Source organism: Corythoichthys intestinalis, chromosome 8 (assembly GCF_030265065.1).
Source record: "Corythoichthys intestinalis isolate RoL2023-P3 chromosome 8, ASM3026506v1, whole genome shotgun sequence".
NCBI classification, from domain to species: Eukaryota; Metazoa; Chordata; class Actinopteri; order Syngnathiformes; family Syngnathidae; genus Corythoichthys; species Corythoichthys intestinalis.
This window is the reverse complement of record NC_080402.1, coordinates 41,102,726-41,118,266: the sequence shown is the minus strand read 5'-3', so window position 1 is coordinate 41,118,266 and position 15,541 is coordinate 41,102,726. Positions and strand designations below refer to the sequence as shown.

Genomic DNA, 15,541 nt, shown 5'->3' with positions numbered 1-15,541 from the left:
CCATTATCACCCATAACTTCCATTCACCAAATTGTCATGTTCTTTGCTGCAACATTTCAGCCCTGAGCAGCATGGTGCATCCCCCTGGCCTGTTGGAGCAGGAACAGTGGGCATACAGCTCTGAGGAGTTGGAAGGGTCAGAAGCTAATTTACTGGACAGGAATAAAATATTGACCTCATTCCTCAGCACATCCATCTTATCCGCGCTTCATTTGCATCCCACCACTGAACCATCCATCCATCTCCACCCTACAGCCACTGACACTGATGTCCCATATGTGTCAGACCTGACAGGTAGAGAGGGATTTGCAAGCCATTCATTTCATTGACATCCAGTTATTTAAAACAAAAGAAAATCATCATGTAGAGGACTTCAACATTTAACACTATTGAATTTAAATGTGCATCTTTTAAAAAATATGTGTGATCCACAGACAAGGATTCAAATGATAGTGCGTCGCCATCTGGTTTTGAGGACAGCGACGAGCTGCAGCATCACGGTAAGGCTTTATGAATAGCCGTTTAGCGGATTCAGCAAATACAGATGTATTACCCTTGCAGGAATTAGAGTAAATCCATCAAATCGCTATCATGACCTTGTTTCGTATAAATCTGCCTGCTGACCACTGAGGCACCAAAAAAAAAAGAAGAAGAAGAAAAAAAACGATAGCCATGGAATATGTGGTTCTGCTGCCCTCTTTCTATCATTAACAATATCATACATTAGTTGTAAAAGCAGTAAATAAAAAAAGAATCTGATTCACCATATGTATTTAAGTAAATGTAACAATGCAGACTCCAACATATACTAAAATGTCTTTCCAGAGATTAACACCACCCAGAGTCGAGCTCAAAGTGAGAGCAGTGGTGAGTTCAGCATGAGCCTGGATAATGAACCCTGGTCAAATGGCAGCAGCCCGGTCCAGCAGCAACTCTCCCGCCATTCCTCAGTCTCGTACCAGCCGCCTATTGACCTCTCCACACCGCAGCACACACAGCAAATCTCCTCCACAGCACACAAGGAGAAAGCTTCGAGCATTCCTTTGACAAATAGCAAAGAATCAGAGCTCAGTCTTATATCTCAACAGAAAGAGCCTACACCAAAACAGGACGTCTGGCCAACACGTGGGATAAAGAGCATTAGAAGGGGATCTAAAGGAAAACTGACACGTCGTTCGTCAGATTCAGGGGGCATGTTGAGCACAAATTTAAGATATAACTCCAGTTATACGGAATGTACCCAGACTCCAGCTTGTTCACCAATTACAGTGTTTTATGTTCAGGGTAAGTCGTCATCAATGTCTGGGTGCCTCAATTGCTTCTCCAATCCTCTAGGGAAAGAAGGGCGACTCAAAGGCTGTGGGTCACCTAAAAGTCTTCCTCGTGCTAGCAGTGTAATTTCCACAGCTGATGGCTCATCTAGACGCCCCAGCGTCAACGAATGCAGGGTGGTTGTCAAGACTGAGACACTTCCTGCCCCCATTTCAGAAAAGTGTAATAACCAAGTGAAACAAGAAAACGCAGCCATGTCCAATCAACAACCACGACCAATCAGTGAAACTACTGGGCCTGAACCCAGTCCTCCAGTCAAACCTCCAAGAGACCCAACAGCCATTATAACCAAAGACATTCATAAACCACCTGTGCAGGAGTCGGCAGATTTAAACTCCCCATTTAGTCTCACTGCTGTCTTTTCAAACACAATCTTCGGTGATTCTGAGGGGAGCTCTTTAGGTGTTATTGAAAGGAATGACCACCCAGATTTTTTTCTATCTATGAGTCCAATGGGAAAACAAAACTGCAATCCATCGAGCCATAAGTCTACTCAAAACACATAATCAACAAATGGAAAATGTGCAAAGTTGCAATCTTGCTGGCAATGGACTGAGAGGTTTGGCCACTTATACTAGTATGTGTTACTGGCTAAACATGTAAAGCAGATTGTTTACTGAGCCATGTTTTTTTAGTTATTTTATTATCCTCTGCTCTTGTTGATTATGCTTTGGAAACATGTTAGGGCAGCGATCTTATTTTTTTCTCATCAAGGGGGTGCATACGGAAAAACAAAAGGTTTCAAAAGCCACTGACAGTCTCCACCCCATATTTATTGTTCAAAAACAACTAGATGGAAAACCAAAACATATTTCTGAATTCCCCTGGGGTTAGTTTACCACTATGCTGAATAGCAGCACAATCCCATCTACCCATTTTGAACTAAAACAAGAGCAATCTGTTGTCGTCGAGCCTACTAATCTTGATATGCAACAGCCAACTGTGACCGTTTATATCATTTTCTTAGTGATGGGCTGTGCATTTTACATCCAGGCCTTGAGTAGCTCCCTCTTAGTCTGACTTGAACAAATAACCCTCATAGTACCATCAATTACGACTCCATGACTGAAGAAATAATAATCAAAAACACACATTATTTGCATACATTGCAGAAAAGCAAAAACTATGAATGAAACATAATAAACGTGAAAACTTCAATAAAATGTTTGCACTCGGCTAACTGGCGGTCACCAAAAGTGGTTATTTCCGCACAAAATCCATTTTCTTTTTTTTCATCAAGACTTCACTGATTGGTTGTATGTGCAGTTTATCTGTATGTTTCCATTCCAACTACACATTGTTTTCTATTGACAGAGGTTCCTAGCTTATGTTATGATTCGCTTTAAGGCCGGGGACATGTAAGCGAGCTCGGGGGTTGACTGTCCTCCTCTTTCGAAAGAGCGAACTTTTCTGGAAACGACGGTTTTTAAAATGGTCTTGCCAGTTTATCGCCCAGTTATCTAAATTTTTCTCTTCTTTGTTCATTGTGGGGCAAAAAAACGGTTATTAGATTTTACTGGTAAAAGCTCCCAGGTGTGGTTCTGGTGTGACTGTTGATCTGCATAGAGATGCCGGCTCTCATAAGCAAGCATCCAATCACAGGACGCATTGATGTCATGTTCAAGTTCCCATGTGAAACTAGCTCATTGGGTGCAACCATGGATCTGATTGGCTTTCAAAACTATTTATCAACTATATGTGTGTGTAAAATTTTGGACCGTGTTTCTCACACATTTCAAGCCATTCTCACGCCCAAAGCCATTTCTCCATTTCTCCCACCCCAAAACTTGATCTTTGTCATATTATAAAATAAAAACAAGTCGCAGACTCTTAAAACTGGATAATTTACATTTGCTGTGTAAACGTTGTACTGTGCATTGTCAGTACAATGTAGTCTGGCTCATAGATATCACATATATAGTATAAGACTGAATGTCTAAAGCAAGGGCGTATGTTTGGTCTCAACAGTGGTAGGGACAGCATAAGCTGCATGAACACTTTTTGCTAGGGACAGGACATTAAGAAGACCGAACAGATTGGGTAGATGGGGGTCAGGGCTTCATTTCTCACAAATATGAACCTAATAATTGATACCTTTTTTTTTTTTTTACTTTTGTTATCAAAAACTACGAAAGAAACATTTTGAAAACTTCCAGAATGAATGTCTGGATTTTATAGGCAAATTTAAATTGCAATGTTTGAACATAAATTATATTAACATACACACTTGTTAATAAAATCTTAACTATTCAGGAAATGCAAAAAAACAAACATTTGTGTTCAGACCACTCAACATTTGTCGAAATAAATTAATTATAGAGAATTGAAAAAACATCTTTGTCTGGGCATAACAAAAATATATAAAAATGGAGCCTTCCTTCGGGTATAAAACTACTGCTTTTGTCCACAAGCACAGCCAAACACAACCAAAAAAATGAAAACATTTTACCTCGATTATGATGAATGTATGATTATCTGAAAAATGTCTGTACAGGCTGCAAATAAAAAATATTTTAAAATAAAATAATGTAGAAAATAAATATTTAATAAATGAAAGTCATCAGCTAATCATACGTGCGTTTGAGGAGAAAAAAATGGACCAGCACATTCAGCAACTGAAAAGAGGTCAGTTTAAGTCTGAACATTAGGAAATTAATTCAATTCATAATGGTAGCGTCAATTCTATCCTTACAACATATGGGAACACAATCTACATGACCTATACATATTTAATGCAAATAAGGTTGCTTTAAAGTTGGTGGGGACAATTTGAGCATCCTGAAAAGTTGCTAGTGTTATGTCTCTACTGTCCCTGTGCAAACCTACACCCTTGGTCTAAAGGCAGAGTCGGTGGCACACCCATTGACCATTTGCATCGTCTAATTTTTCTAGCGGGCTCTGTTGTAGTGTATGCAAGGTGAGTGATTTCCTCCACAAAAATACTCTTAACTCGCTAAACTAACTACATATTAAAGATGAGGTTATTGAAATATTTCTCTTTCAAGAGAAAGATGAGATGAAGCAAGTCATATGTCACTGGCTTTTTTTTTTTTTTTACTCGTGGCTCAAACATACTGTTAATGATTTTTTTTTTAAACCCGTTTTCCTCTTTCTTTTGTATTTTTGTATAACACAGAATATTTCCATTCAATAAATTAAAAATAGCAATTTTAAAATGAATTATATTAGAATATATATCTTTAACAAAACCTTTATATTTATAAAATAAATACATTTAAAATATTTTAAAATATATTTAATAAAATTTATTTCATCCCCACAATTTTCATAAATTGACAAACTTGTGATTATGTTGGACAGCAGAAAAGGCTTTCTTGACCCCAACAGCCCACCACTGCATTTTTTTATTTTATTTATTTTTTGCCTCTACTTTTTTTCTCAGTCGTGGTAGAAAGAAGTACGATAGGAGGCCTAGCAGTCAAATGACACAGATTTTGTCAAACATTAACTACAGAAAACCTGAATGGCAGGCTGTACCTTTGGCACCTCTGTAAAGCTCTGTTATGCAGATTAACCACCTTTCACCTTTCTGTCAAACCTAATTTTATTTCATTGTATATGAATTGCCAAAACATGTCATCCTACCAGGGGCTCAGTGCGTTTGACTTGCTAAACAGATTTCTGTCACTATTACATTTAAATGTAATCCTAAAAGAATTGAGATTATCATGTGTGATATAGAGTGTCGTTTTCTCTATAATAAAACGAATACAGTATATGAGGAAAATAAACACAATGCCTCGTTTGGGACGTGACCGCTTCTTCTTCGAGCTTTCTAATTGGATGCAAGGACCCACGTGACTTGTGACAAACCGGAAGTTGAGCATTTTCTAGCGAAAAACTAAACATTCGGAACTGTGCGTTGCAGTTTGGACTAAAAAAGCACGGGTCCTGGGGTGGCTCCGTAAATTATATTGCATTAGCCGACAGTTGTACCCGGGCTCTAACAGGATGCTGAATGCCGCCGCTGCGGAAAGAAACAAGGAGCCCATCCTGGTGGTGTTGCGGGACTGCGTGAACACTGACAGGCGGCTACAAGCACTTGAAATCTCCTCCGGTACTGGACAGCATGTTATACATTTCGCTGGGGCTCTACAGAACATTACTTGGCAGCCATCAGAGTACGACGAGCGGTCTTTAAGCAGGTATACTATTTTAGGTTTTTTTTTTTTTTTTTTTTTTTTTTTTTTTCCCGATGCTGTAAGCTCCGTGTCGTATCTCATGTCGATTACTGAGAATGTACGCAACACGGTCCACTAATGTAGGCGTGTTTGCGTGGTTGAAATAACAATACACCGCGCTTGTGTCTTTTCAGTATAGAAGCCTACAGAGCTCACTACCAGCTGAACAATGTGAAGCCTGCCATCCACCTGGATGCTTCTCTGAGTCATGACCACTGGGGAGGGATCCAACCAGAGAGCCTCGATCTAGTCCTAAACATTAACATGATCCACATCTCTCCTATGGCTTGTACAGAGGTGCGTATTTTGGGGATAGGTATACAGGGTTTCTACAGATATTAGCAAATATCATTTAATGCATTTTAATGCCACTTTAAACAAATGTAATATCCATGCCCAACTGCAAATTGTAAGTAGAGTTGTCCGATAATGATTTTTTAAACGATAACCGACATCCCGATATTGTCCGGCTCCAAAAATCCGATACCATTATCAAACCGATATCGATACACGCAGTCGTGCCTTAACATATTATGGTTAACTGTTTTTCTTATGAACGGTTTTCAAAAGCTTTATTGATGGATTTTCTCAAGTTAAAGCGCCACACAGAAATTAATAAATTTAATTGTGTAAGCAGGATGTGTGTATTATTCTTATTATTTAATTACAGGTGTTTTAGCTCATTTCAATTTATTTTATTTAAATGGGCTATTATTTATTTTATTATGTGTTTATATTTTACAAATGTGATGTAGTATTCATTTATATTGTATATTTTATGTTGTATAACTTTAGTTCCTATGTGAATATTAGTTCCTAGTTGTTTTGTTGTGGTAGGAGGGTTTTGTATTGAACACGGGACCGTGTTGGTTATTATTATAGCAGAGAAGACAGCAGTAAACCAACAAAGACTAGTCAACTGTGCCCCGATCTACCACTCAAGAGATCTGATGGACTCAAAAAGTAGGTTACGATTGCATATTAGATGGAAAATCGACCGGATCCACCCTATTATTACACGAGTGACTTCCGGCCCGATTCTAGCAACTAGTATTGACGCAGGAGGGCCGCGACTCGCGTCAAATAATAAACTCTGCCGTTCTTTTCGCATGCGTTGCGTTGAGCCGTTCCTGGGACGCATCTAACACTCGGCCGCACTGCGAGTGGTGTGCATTGGCTGATTGACTCTAACGCCCACGTTTCAATGCGTTCTCGCGGCGGCCACCTTGTCGCGCCGTTGACGTTTCTGGACTGTCCTACTGTGTTGGTCCTCATTATAGTAGAGAAGGCAGAGTAAATATAATCTACACAAAGAAACTGTAACCCGATCGACTCACAGCATCGAAAAGTAAGGGTTATATTACGTCAGAAACTCGTTCGGTACGCGTCCGTTCTGAACTGACTACCACGTACCGAAACGGTTCAATACTATTACATGTACCGTTACACCCTTATTAACTGTATTGTGATGCCCCACTGGATACGTTAATAATGCTAAATGTAACAACTTCAAGGTTTTCCAATAAATATTCTGTGAAAAATAATGGAACAACTTCAACTGAAGTTATGGGAAAAGTCCCTATATTGCACCACTAAATTTATTGTTAAAATCAAAACGGTGCAACATCAGTTTAATTGATCAGGTGCAAGTGCAAAGTGCTATTAAGTTACTGGCATATCACATATGGCTCATGCAGTGCTAGCTCAAAATAATAACAAAGGCACACAGCTTCAGTACAGTGAATGATGTATGTAATGTAATTATTGTTTATTTAATTTTTGCACCATAAATACAAATGGTATGCTCACATAACGCATCTCAAGCATCTTATGTTGGAGACAACTAATGGTCAGTAAGCATAACTGCTGTGCTAAGTGGTGACCAGCCCTTAAACAAAGTCAGAAGGCTTCTACATTTACTTTGAAGGCAACACGCATATTGGCCCAAAACCGAAAATGGAAAAAACGATGTTGATATTATTCCATATCATTTTAAAATGATTTTTATTGGCCAATATTATCAGCTAGCTAATAATATCACTCTAAAAATTTTGTTTTAAAAAAATTCTTTAACTGACAATTTACATAATTTTTACTGCCTTGAATATTTAGTTTAATGTTTCAAGGCCTGAATTTTGACAACATTTATTTAATGACTTTTAGTGCTTTTTAATGACCCATATAAATCCTGGTATAATTATAGGCCACAAATTTATCCTGCAATGACTGTACCTGCACCCACCTCCGCAGGCCACTTTACGCCTGCACAATACAGTATCCAGTGCTAGCGCTGTATCAAAATTCTGCTTCGACAAAAATGATCTGAATCTGTACCCTCATTATTGGCTAAGTATAATAAAACACACATACACAGGGTTTGTACCCAGTAGTTGGGAGTCACTTGACTTATTTAGGCATTTAGTCAAAAGACACAAAAATAAAATATACATATCGGACATATTCAAATCATCTGTTGATGACATTATGCTCAAGTATTACAAACACATCCAAGTATTCAGTGCACCATTAATTATTATTAATTAAGTGCAATAAAAACACTGTTAAGGGATACCAAATTCACTATTGAATTCCTTGTATACAACTAGTGTGATGTGTGAATTATCAGCCCACCAATCAAGTGTGGATTTACTGTAAATATAAACAGTGAAACGATGGTTTTACTAAGCAAGTTTAAAAAAATTCCGTGACCGAGCTGGATTCTCAATTTATGTGTGAAGTCAAATTTCCTGAATTAAATGAATAGAAATAAAATTGAACAGTAGCATTGTATTTTCAAATGTACTGTAAATATAAAAATGATCAACAATGTAGGATTTTCAGGACCGATACTAATAATTTGCAGTTAAGGAGGCCGCCAACCAATATTTGGAGCAGACATTCGTAAGCAGCAAGAGTGTAATAAAAATGGCCAAAAACTGTTGGATAATAAACTGTTAACATTTAACTTTGTTCACAAAGTGTTTTTATTTAACCAAAGAAACAGTAAATAAATACTTAAGCTTCCGAAGTGCACGGAGTTCCAACACGCCGAAGGAATCGCTTATAAACTTGAATAAAAAGAATGATTTGCTGCTCCCATGCTTACTTTATCATTGCATGTTTTGCACCCAGTCTTCTCTGGTGTGGTTGGGTAATTAAAATATTGCCATACTGCATTCTTAGACTTAGGTGCATCCAATCTGCAACAAGAGGCTTCTCTAAAATGGGAAATAACTAGAGGTGTGCGAAATTTCCGATTCTTAGATTATTCGCGATTCGGCCGTGGAAGATTTGAGAACGATTCACAAACATCCAAATTCCGATTATTGAAATATGTCAAGTAAAGCGGAAGTAAAACACACTGAGCGCGCCGCGCGGTCTTCGGGACGAAATGAGGAACGGAGCGAGAGTAGCTAAACATCATGCTTGTCATTACCCGGCCCCTCGGGTAATGACAATGCTCAACTCAAGGCTCTAGCTCAACTCATGCCGCGAGATAAAAAAAAAAAAAACAACAACATACCTGACTGCTGCCGAAAGCTGCTACAAACTACGTCCACATAATGTTGAGGTAGATATCGTTTTTATATAGGACTAGATGCAAAATAGACTCGTGGCGATAGCAGCACATGTAGAGAAAGTCAGATGCGGGCGTTAGTAAACGGCCGCCATCTTGAAGCAGTAGAATTCCCTGCAAGGCTGTTGTAGCGAACCTTCCAAGCAAAATAATCAACTTTTTATCGAAAATACTCCTAAATCGGTAAAATATTGACTTGAATCTATCTTTAAAATAGTTTTAAAACTTTCACATGTCGAAAGTGACATTATGGAATAACAGGAGCAATTTTAACAACTTTAACGGTTGATTGACAACATTACATTAATTGAATGTAGTTTAAAGCTGCTGATACAGAATGGGGATTTGAGTATATTATTTATTGTTTTTAACTGTTAACTTGATACTGAAATAGTCGTTTATTTAAGCCTGCGAGGCTTTTTTTTTTTTTTTTTTTTTAACAGTTTTTGTAACTAATGTACAAAACATAAGCAGCTAATAGCGGGGGGTCATCAATAATTGATTTATAATTGAATCGTAGCCTCTGAATCGTAATCGAATCGTTAGGTGCCCAAAGATTCCCACCTCTAGAAATAACCACATCCAGATTTTCCATTTTTTATTATTACAGAACATATTTTGACATTCTGGAGTTTGGCAATCATGTAGTCCAAATGCCTAAACTCCTTTGCCAGTTGTCATGTTAATGAAAGTTGGACTGATTGGAAAGCTGAATACCTGTTCGATGTATATTGTATACAGATACTTCTTTTGCATGAGACAAGGTTGTCTCTTCAAAATTGATTTCAAACAAGACAATAAATAGTGTGTATAAAGTGTGCTGTTATTCTGATTGTTGAATTATTGTGACCTTGAAAGTGTTTCAAATTGTAAATAAATATCTATTGTATTTCTTTTTTGAATTCACACTTTACTTTTCTGTTGGAGCACGATTCCAGAATTTTCAATACAGTTTATGACTGTGATTCCTATGCTTTGCTTCCTTTAATGACGTAAGACTCCCTTATTTCCTTTTTTAGGGTTTATTCAAAGGAGCTGGAGTAGTGTTGAAACCGCAAGGTCAACTGTTGACATATGGAGTAGGTTTCAAAGAAAATTACGTCTTCATAAATGTGTATTGCATGAAATAATATCTGCACTATAAAATTACTATTATTATGTGATACTATTTCTGCTGTGCTCTCCAGCCTTATGCAGTGAATGGCAGCATCACACCACAAAGCAATGTTGATTTTGACTTAAGTCTACGGCAGAGGTATTTTCAACTTTTTGTTCACTGTTTTGTGGAATCATGTCAGTGTAAAAGAAGTAATAATTATTCTGAATGCATTTATGAAGTTAGATTCAAGAATGAAATGTTTTCATTTGCAGGAACCCAGAGTGGGGCCTCAGGGATATTTCCCTCCTTAAGTCGTTGGCAGAAATGCATGGTTTATTTCTAGAGAAAATTGTAAGTTATCAGCTTTTAAAATGAATAACTTTTTTTTTTTTTTTTTTAATTCTAAGGTATTAATGTGAAGGAATGTTTTTTTTATGTTAGGTGGACATGCCAGCCAACAACAAATGTCTCCTGTTCAGGAAGGAAAGTTTGGTGTGATGTGCCCTGCTCGTATGCTGAACAGATAACAGCAAGCGCCTTAAATGAACTTTTGGCTCAGACATGTTGCCAAATAAATTTGACATGAACAATAAACAGCCAGAATGATTGTATCATACTATATATCCTTAGTACAAAATATCCCTGATTGAACATCTGAATAAAAGGAACTTGGAGCTTACCTTAATTTTATGGGTTTGTTTTTTTGTGTTTTTCTTCTCATTGTAGATAAAGGTCATTTAGCAGATATAATAGTGATAAATTATTGTGATTTATAGGTGGTAATGTGCACATTAGATATTGAAAACAATTTTAAAAAATGGTATTAAGACAATTTAGGTGACGTTTTGCTAAGCAACACAAGTTAGTATAAAGCTATTTTCTGACAGCTATAAAAGTAAATTTCATTGTGAATGCAATAATACAGGCAAAGAATAAACTACAGTGTTTATTAAAATCAAAATAAAAACACCAGAATAAGACCTCAACATACTACATACATAATATATTTTAAGTGGCTTTAGATACCAGTAGTGCTTCTGTATCTTGTTTAATTTTTGAAGGGTTAATCTCCACCTCAGTGCTAAATGTTTCACAGTGCCATTTGGTCCTGCAGCCATCTGTGCAATAACAAGTCTCGGGAGTTTTACAATGTCTGGCAGGTCTTTTTAACCAGAACCTCACGGAGCTTCTTAAGTCTGCGATCAGTTATTGCCCTGACGTAACTGTCTGGATGGATGACTGCCATGCCGTCTTGCACCACCCCCATCACCAGTAGGGGGTTCTCCTCCATAGTGATGTTTGGGCAGGGACAACTCCAGTCTATCCTGTCAATGGTCACCTCAAGGTGTTTGGTGTTGAAGAAAGTCAAGCCCATCTTTTCATCTCTGAGAACTTCTTCCAAGCTAAAGCGGGCCAATCCTGAGTCCAGATCCTCAACGAGCTCAGTTAGCCTCCCCACAATGGCAAAGTCACTGCGACATAGACTGGGAACCATTTTCCCCTTAACCCGGCATGTCTTGCAAGGTTTCCTTTTGGGTGTTGGGCAGTTTGCTTCACATTCCTTTTGTGTGGCAAAGCTATTAGCATTCCCCTGGCAGCCACCATAGGCGAACGCTCGGCACTGTTTCATGATAGAATTCCAAGCCCAACGCACTTCCCAAGCTTTGCAGGGACCCTGGACTGAAGGGAGGGAGCAGATCCCCATGCCCTCTCTCTGGCAGGAGGCTTTACATTCCTCATAAGTCTCAAATCGGTTGCGGCTATCCTCGCATCCACTGTTGCTGAACGCCATGCAGGAGCCAAGCTTGCTGTCGTAATACCAATCCACATGGCGCTCACCACTGCATGTTCTCGTGTCCACTTCAGCCAGACAATCTGCTGGTGAGAAGGGCCTCCCCATTGGCATCTCTGGATCTTCGGAGAAGTCGTCATCAGCCCGACGTATAACTGATAAGGGGTAGTCAGCACGGAGAACCCCTGCGGAATTGCGTGCGATGCAAGTGTAGATGCCCGTGTCCCACACCTGAGCATTGTAGATGACTAGCTGTCCGATGTTGGTAATCACCACATTGCCGTACATTTGATCCGGCCTCATGACCAGCCTCTCACGCCGCTCACTTTGTTTCTCCCAGGTTACGTCAGGTCTGGGGATGCCTATAACATCACAGTGGAAGCTAACCGTGCCTCCAACATAAATAGACTGGTGATGAGGGTTGGAGTACAGCGTGGGTGGCATCGGGTGCTCTTGAGAGGATGTTGGTGTGGGATTAGCAGTTGTGTCCTGAGGTAGCGGACTAGTGTGGGGTCCTGCAAGGTAGAATCTGCAGGTGACTACCGTTAGAGTCACCCCCCGGATACAGGCCTCTGCATCCATGTAGCAGCGGTTGAAGTATGTGAGGCCATCAGATGCGCAGGTGAAGTTGGGCTCTTTCTCGCACCGGTCCTGGCACTTGCAGATGGGTTGCCCGTCCCAGATGTCACATGTGGCTCCCTGCTGGCTGCAGATGAATCCATCGCAGGTTGCCGTGGAGCCTGGTGGACCATCCCCTTTCCCTCCTCCAAAGCCACCAGGCTGAGCAGTCGTACCGTCAGAGAACCGTGCAGCAACGCAACTGTTGAGGCCGCACACATTGGTGCAGCACTTCTCAAAGTCGGCACAGTCCTGCTCGCACAACACAAACCACAACATTTACATAATGTAGTTGGCGTAAGCACTCACACTCCTGTAAGTATAGAAGTGGAGATACATGAGTAAAAGGAAAAAAAACCTAAAATGTATTCTAATTCTAAATACAAAAATGTGATGTACAGTGATCCATTGCTTCTTCGCGCTTCAAACTTCACACCCTCAGTCCATTGCGGATATTTTTTTAATTGAAAAAAAAAAAAAAAAGGAATACAGATGAGCTGGGCCGAACCGATCGCGTAGTCTCTCTACTTCCATCCCTCCCTCCAACTCCCTGCTCTTTGTCGGTCAGGCAGTGAGTGCACTGGAGTTACTTACGTATTAAAGTTAACGATGATTGACAGACAGTTAAGCTTTGCTCTTGCCTGAGAAGCTAGTAAACAGAGACTTGAAAGCGCAGCATGCATCAACTTCGGCTAACTTGTTAAACAGTTGCAGTGGCAACTCATTGTGTGTACGTGAGCAGCTTGAGTGGACTCACTCAATGAAGCATTTATCAAAGACAAGCATTTTTCTGCTTTTTTTTTTTAATGGATTGGGTGTCTATATTTTTACTTGTATAAAAATAATTTGGGAGAGTAACATGTTCAAAACTTTCCAATGATAAATCTGAATAAATACATTGAACACACACACAAAAATGGGGGCAGGGGGCTACTTCGTGTTTTTTTACTTATCATGGCGGGTTCTGGTCACAATTAACTGCGAAAAACGAGGGATCACTGTCCTTGGACACTGTATTAATTAATACCAGTTTTCGGGCTTTTTTTTTTTTTTTTTTTTTTTTTAAGAATTTTGCTTAATAGGAGAATTTTCTACATGCTGCCTTATAAGTCAACAAACAATCCTAATCAATGAATCAAAATTAGTTAAGAACATTGTATCCGTTTTCATGTGTAGTTAATTAAAAGTCCCAAGTACTTCATTCGTTTCCACTAATACAAATTCGGATTCTTGTCAGCTGGAATATTTAGGGTTTTTTTTTTTCTAAATAAATAACGTTTTAGAACAAATGTCCTCACCTCGTCAACGTTGCATTCCCTCTCGCAGGTGCTTTGTGCGTCAACCCAGAGGTTTGTGTTCAATGTGTTGGGACAAAGCCCCTCGTGTTCCACTTTGGGTGCTGATACACTTGCACCTACAGAAAGTCCCAGTAATTGAAAAATCCAAATAGTTCTTAAATATCCGCGGATCCATCGCTTTTCTTGTCTGTTAAAGTTTAATGCATTGCGCCAGATTGTATTCTTATTGGCGCATCCATAATCCAAAGGTAGTCGAGGAGGTTTATACATTTTTGCTCTTCTGTAAAGGTATTCATTTGATTAATTCCATACCTCATTTATGTCAAGATAAGGAAGCTCTTGTAGCTTTTCAAGCGAGGTCTGGTTTGTACGCAATGTACATGTCGTCTTGCAGTGCGTAAAGTTTCCATCCAAGTTTCGTGCGCCATGAAACTTCAGACAAATCAAACAGAAAAAAACATACAGGGTAGTCGTTTCTATGATAGTCCATATAAAAATTGGCGTGTCGGTAGATCGATTTTCACCATGGGCGATTCATACAGCCACGGAATAGTGAACCAAACACACCCAAGTGCACAATGAGAAAGAGGCGCAACATCACCTCTCACCAGACTTTGAATGGAGACGGGATAAAGGGCAGGACCCTCGAGCCGCCCCCTCGACCGTCCAGTGTCTCAAACCTTTATGGAGCGGGGACATGCACCCAGCAACTGCACAAACATTGTAAAAACATCAAAGAAAACACACTAGGAGCTATGCCAACGACCGTGCGCTCGGACATAAACATCTCCGTGAGAAGTCCAACGTTAAAAGTGTCCACACACCATTTATTGCGGTGGCGTCTGTAAACCTTTCCCCCTTTCTTTAAACCTTACATGCACGAATTATGATTTTTTTTTTTTTTTTAATTAAAAACAACAACTTTACAGGGTATTTATTTAACTCATTGGCTGCCATTGATGGCCCTCGATGTCCAATCGATTTTGAGAAGGAGGGGCGAATGAACTAGCGCCGTCAATGGCACTGAAAGATTTTTTTTTTTTTTTTTAATCACACTATTCCTTAGTTTAAATGAATGACATCTGTTGTTGTCAGTTGCAGGCACTGGGTTAAATACTAAGGGGGATCACTTTAGGTTAGATAATCAACTATTAAAAACAATAAAATGATTAACATATATATATATATAAAAACATATATGGCGTGAACCACTTAGGTGACTTGATGTTCCGCTCTGAGACCCCTAATTTGGCCAAATTTCAAAATTGTCCAATATGCATGTGATATATCATCATTGGAAAGCTTAAAATCTCAGATTTCTGGGGAAGAAAAATTTTGAACAGATGGGCATTTTGAGAGAAAAAAAAAAGAATAAACAGCAAAACCCTAACTTGAGGCGAGAGCAGAGAGCATAATTAAAGACGCAAAGATTTTAACGAGATATTAACGCGTACTTAGATCTTTTCGATTCAAAAACTCCATGTAGCATGTATCACGGCACCGCGTGTCAAGACACAGCTCTGAATGGCCAGGGCCATTTTTGGTGATTTTATGGGTGAAACATGGAAACAGAACAAGGGTCGCGATGCAGAAATCGCAGACATCAAGGAGTGGTTGAGATTT

General features: G+C 39.2%; 3 protein-coding genes across 3 annotated transcripts in view; 2 read left to right on the top strand and 1 right to left on the bottom strand.

Annotated features, from left to right (window-relative positions):
- Nucleotides 1-4,374, top strand: part of LOC130920632 (girdin-like) — a 29,523-nt gene extending 25,149 nt beyond the window's left edge. Inside the window, exons 27-29 of the mRNA XM_057843982.1 lie at nucleotides 61-294; nucleotides 435-500; nucleotides 826-4,374. Of these exons, the coding sequence (XP_057699965.1) occupies nucleotides 61-294; nucleotides 435-500; nucleotides 826-1,838 (1,313 nt within the window). The 3' untranslated portion in view covers nucleotides 1,839-4,374. The remainder of the gene's footprint in view (nucleotides 1-60; nucleotides 295-434; nucleotides 501-825) is intronic.
- A 779-nt stretch (nucleotides 4,375-5,153) lies between these two features.
- On the top strand, nucleotides 5,154-10,895 carry mettl26 (methyltransferase like 26). Its single transcript, XM_057844001.1, has 6 exons — nucleotides 5,154-5,498; nucleotides 5,669-5,831; nucleotides 10,131-10,190; nucleotides 10,299-10,366; nucleotides 10,483-10,561; nucleotides 10,652-10,895. Exons 1-6 carry the CDS (start codon nucleotides 5,305-5,307, stop codon nucleotides 10,706-10,708), a joined length of 621 nt encoding a protein of 206 aa, XP_057699984.1. The 5' UTR covers nucleotides 5,154-5,304; the 3' UTR covers nucleotides 10,709-10,895.
- Nucleotides 10,671-14,239, bottom strand: wfikkn1 (WAP, follistatin/kazal, immunoglobulin, kunitz and netrin domain containing 1). Its single transcript, XM_057843991.1, has 2 exons — nucleotides 13,919-14,239; nucleotides 10,671-12,872 (listed from the first exon to the last, which is right to left on the bottom strand). The coding sequence occupies exons 1-2, from the start codon at nucleotides 14,186-14,188 to the stop codon at nucleotides 11,355-11,357; spliced, it is 1,788 nt and encodes a 595-aa protein (XP_057699974.1). The 5' UTR covers nucleotides 14,189-14,239; the 3' UTR covers nucleotides 10,671-11,354.
- Nucleotides 14,240-15,541: the final 1,302 nt, after the last annotated feature.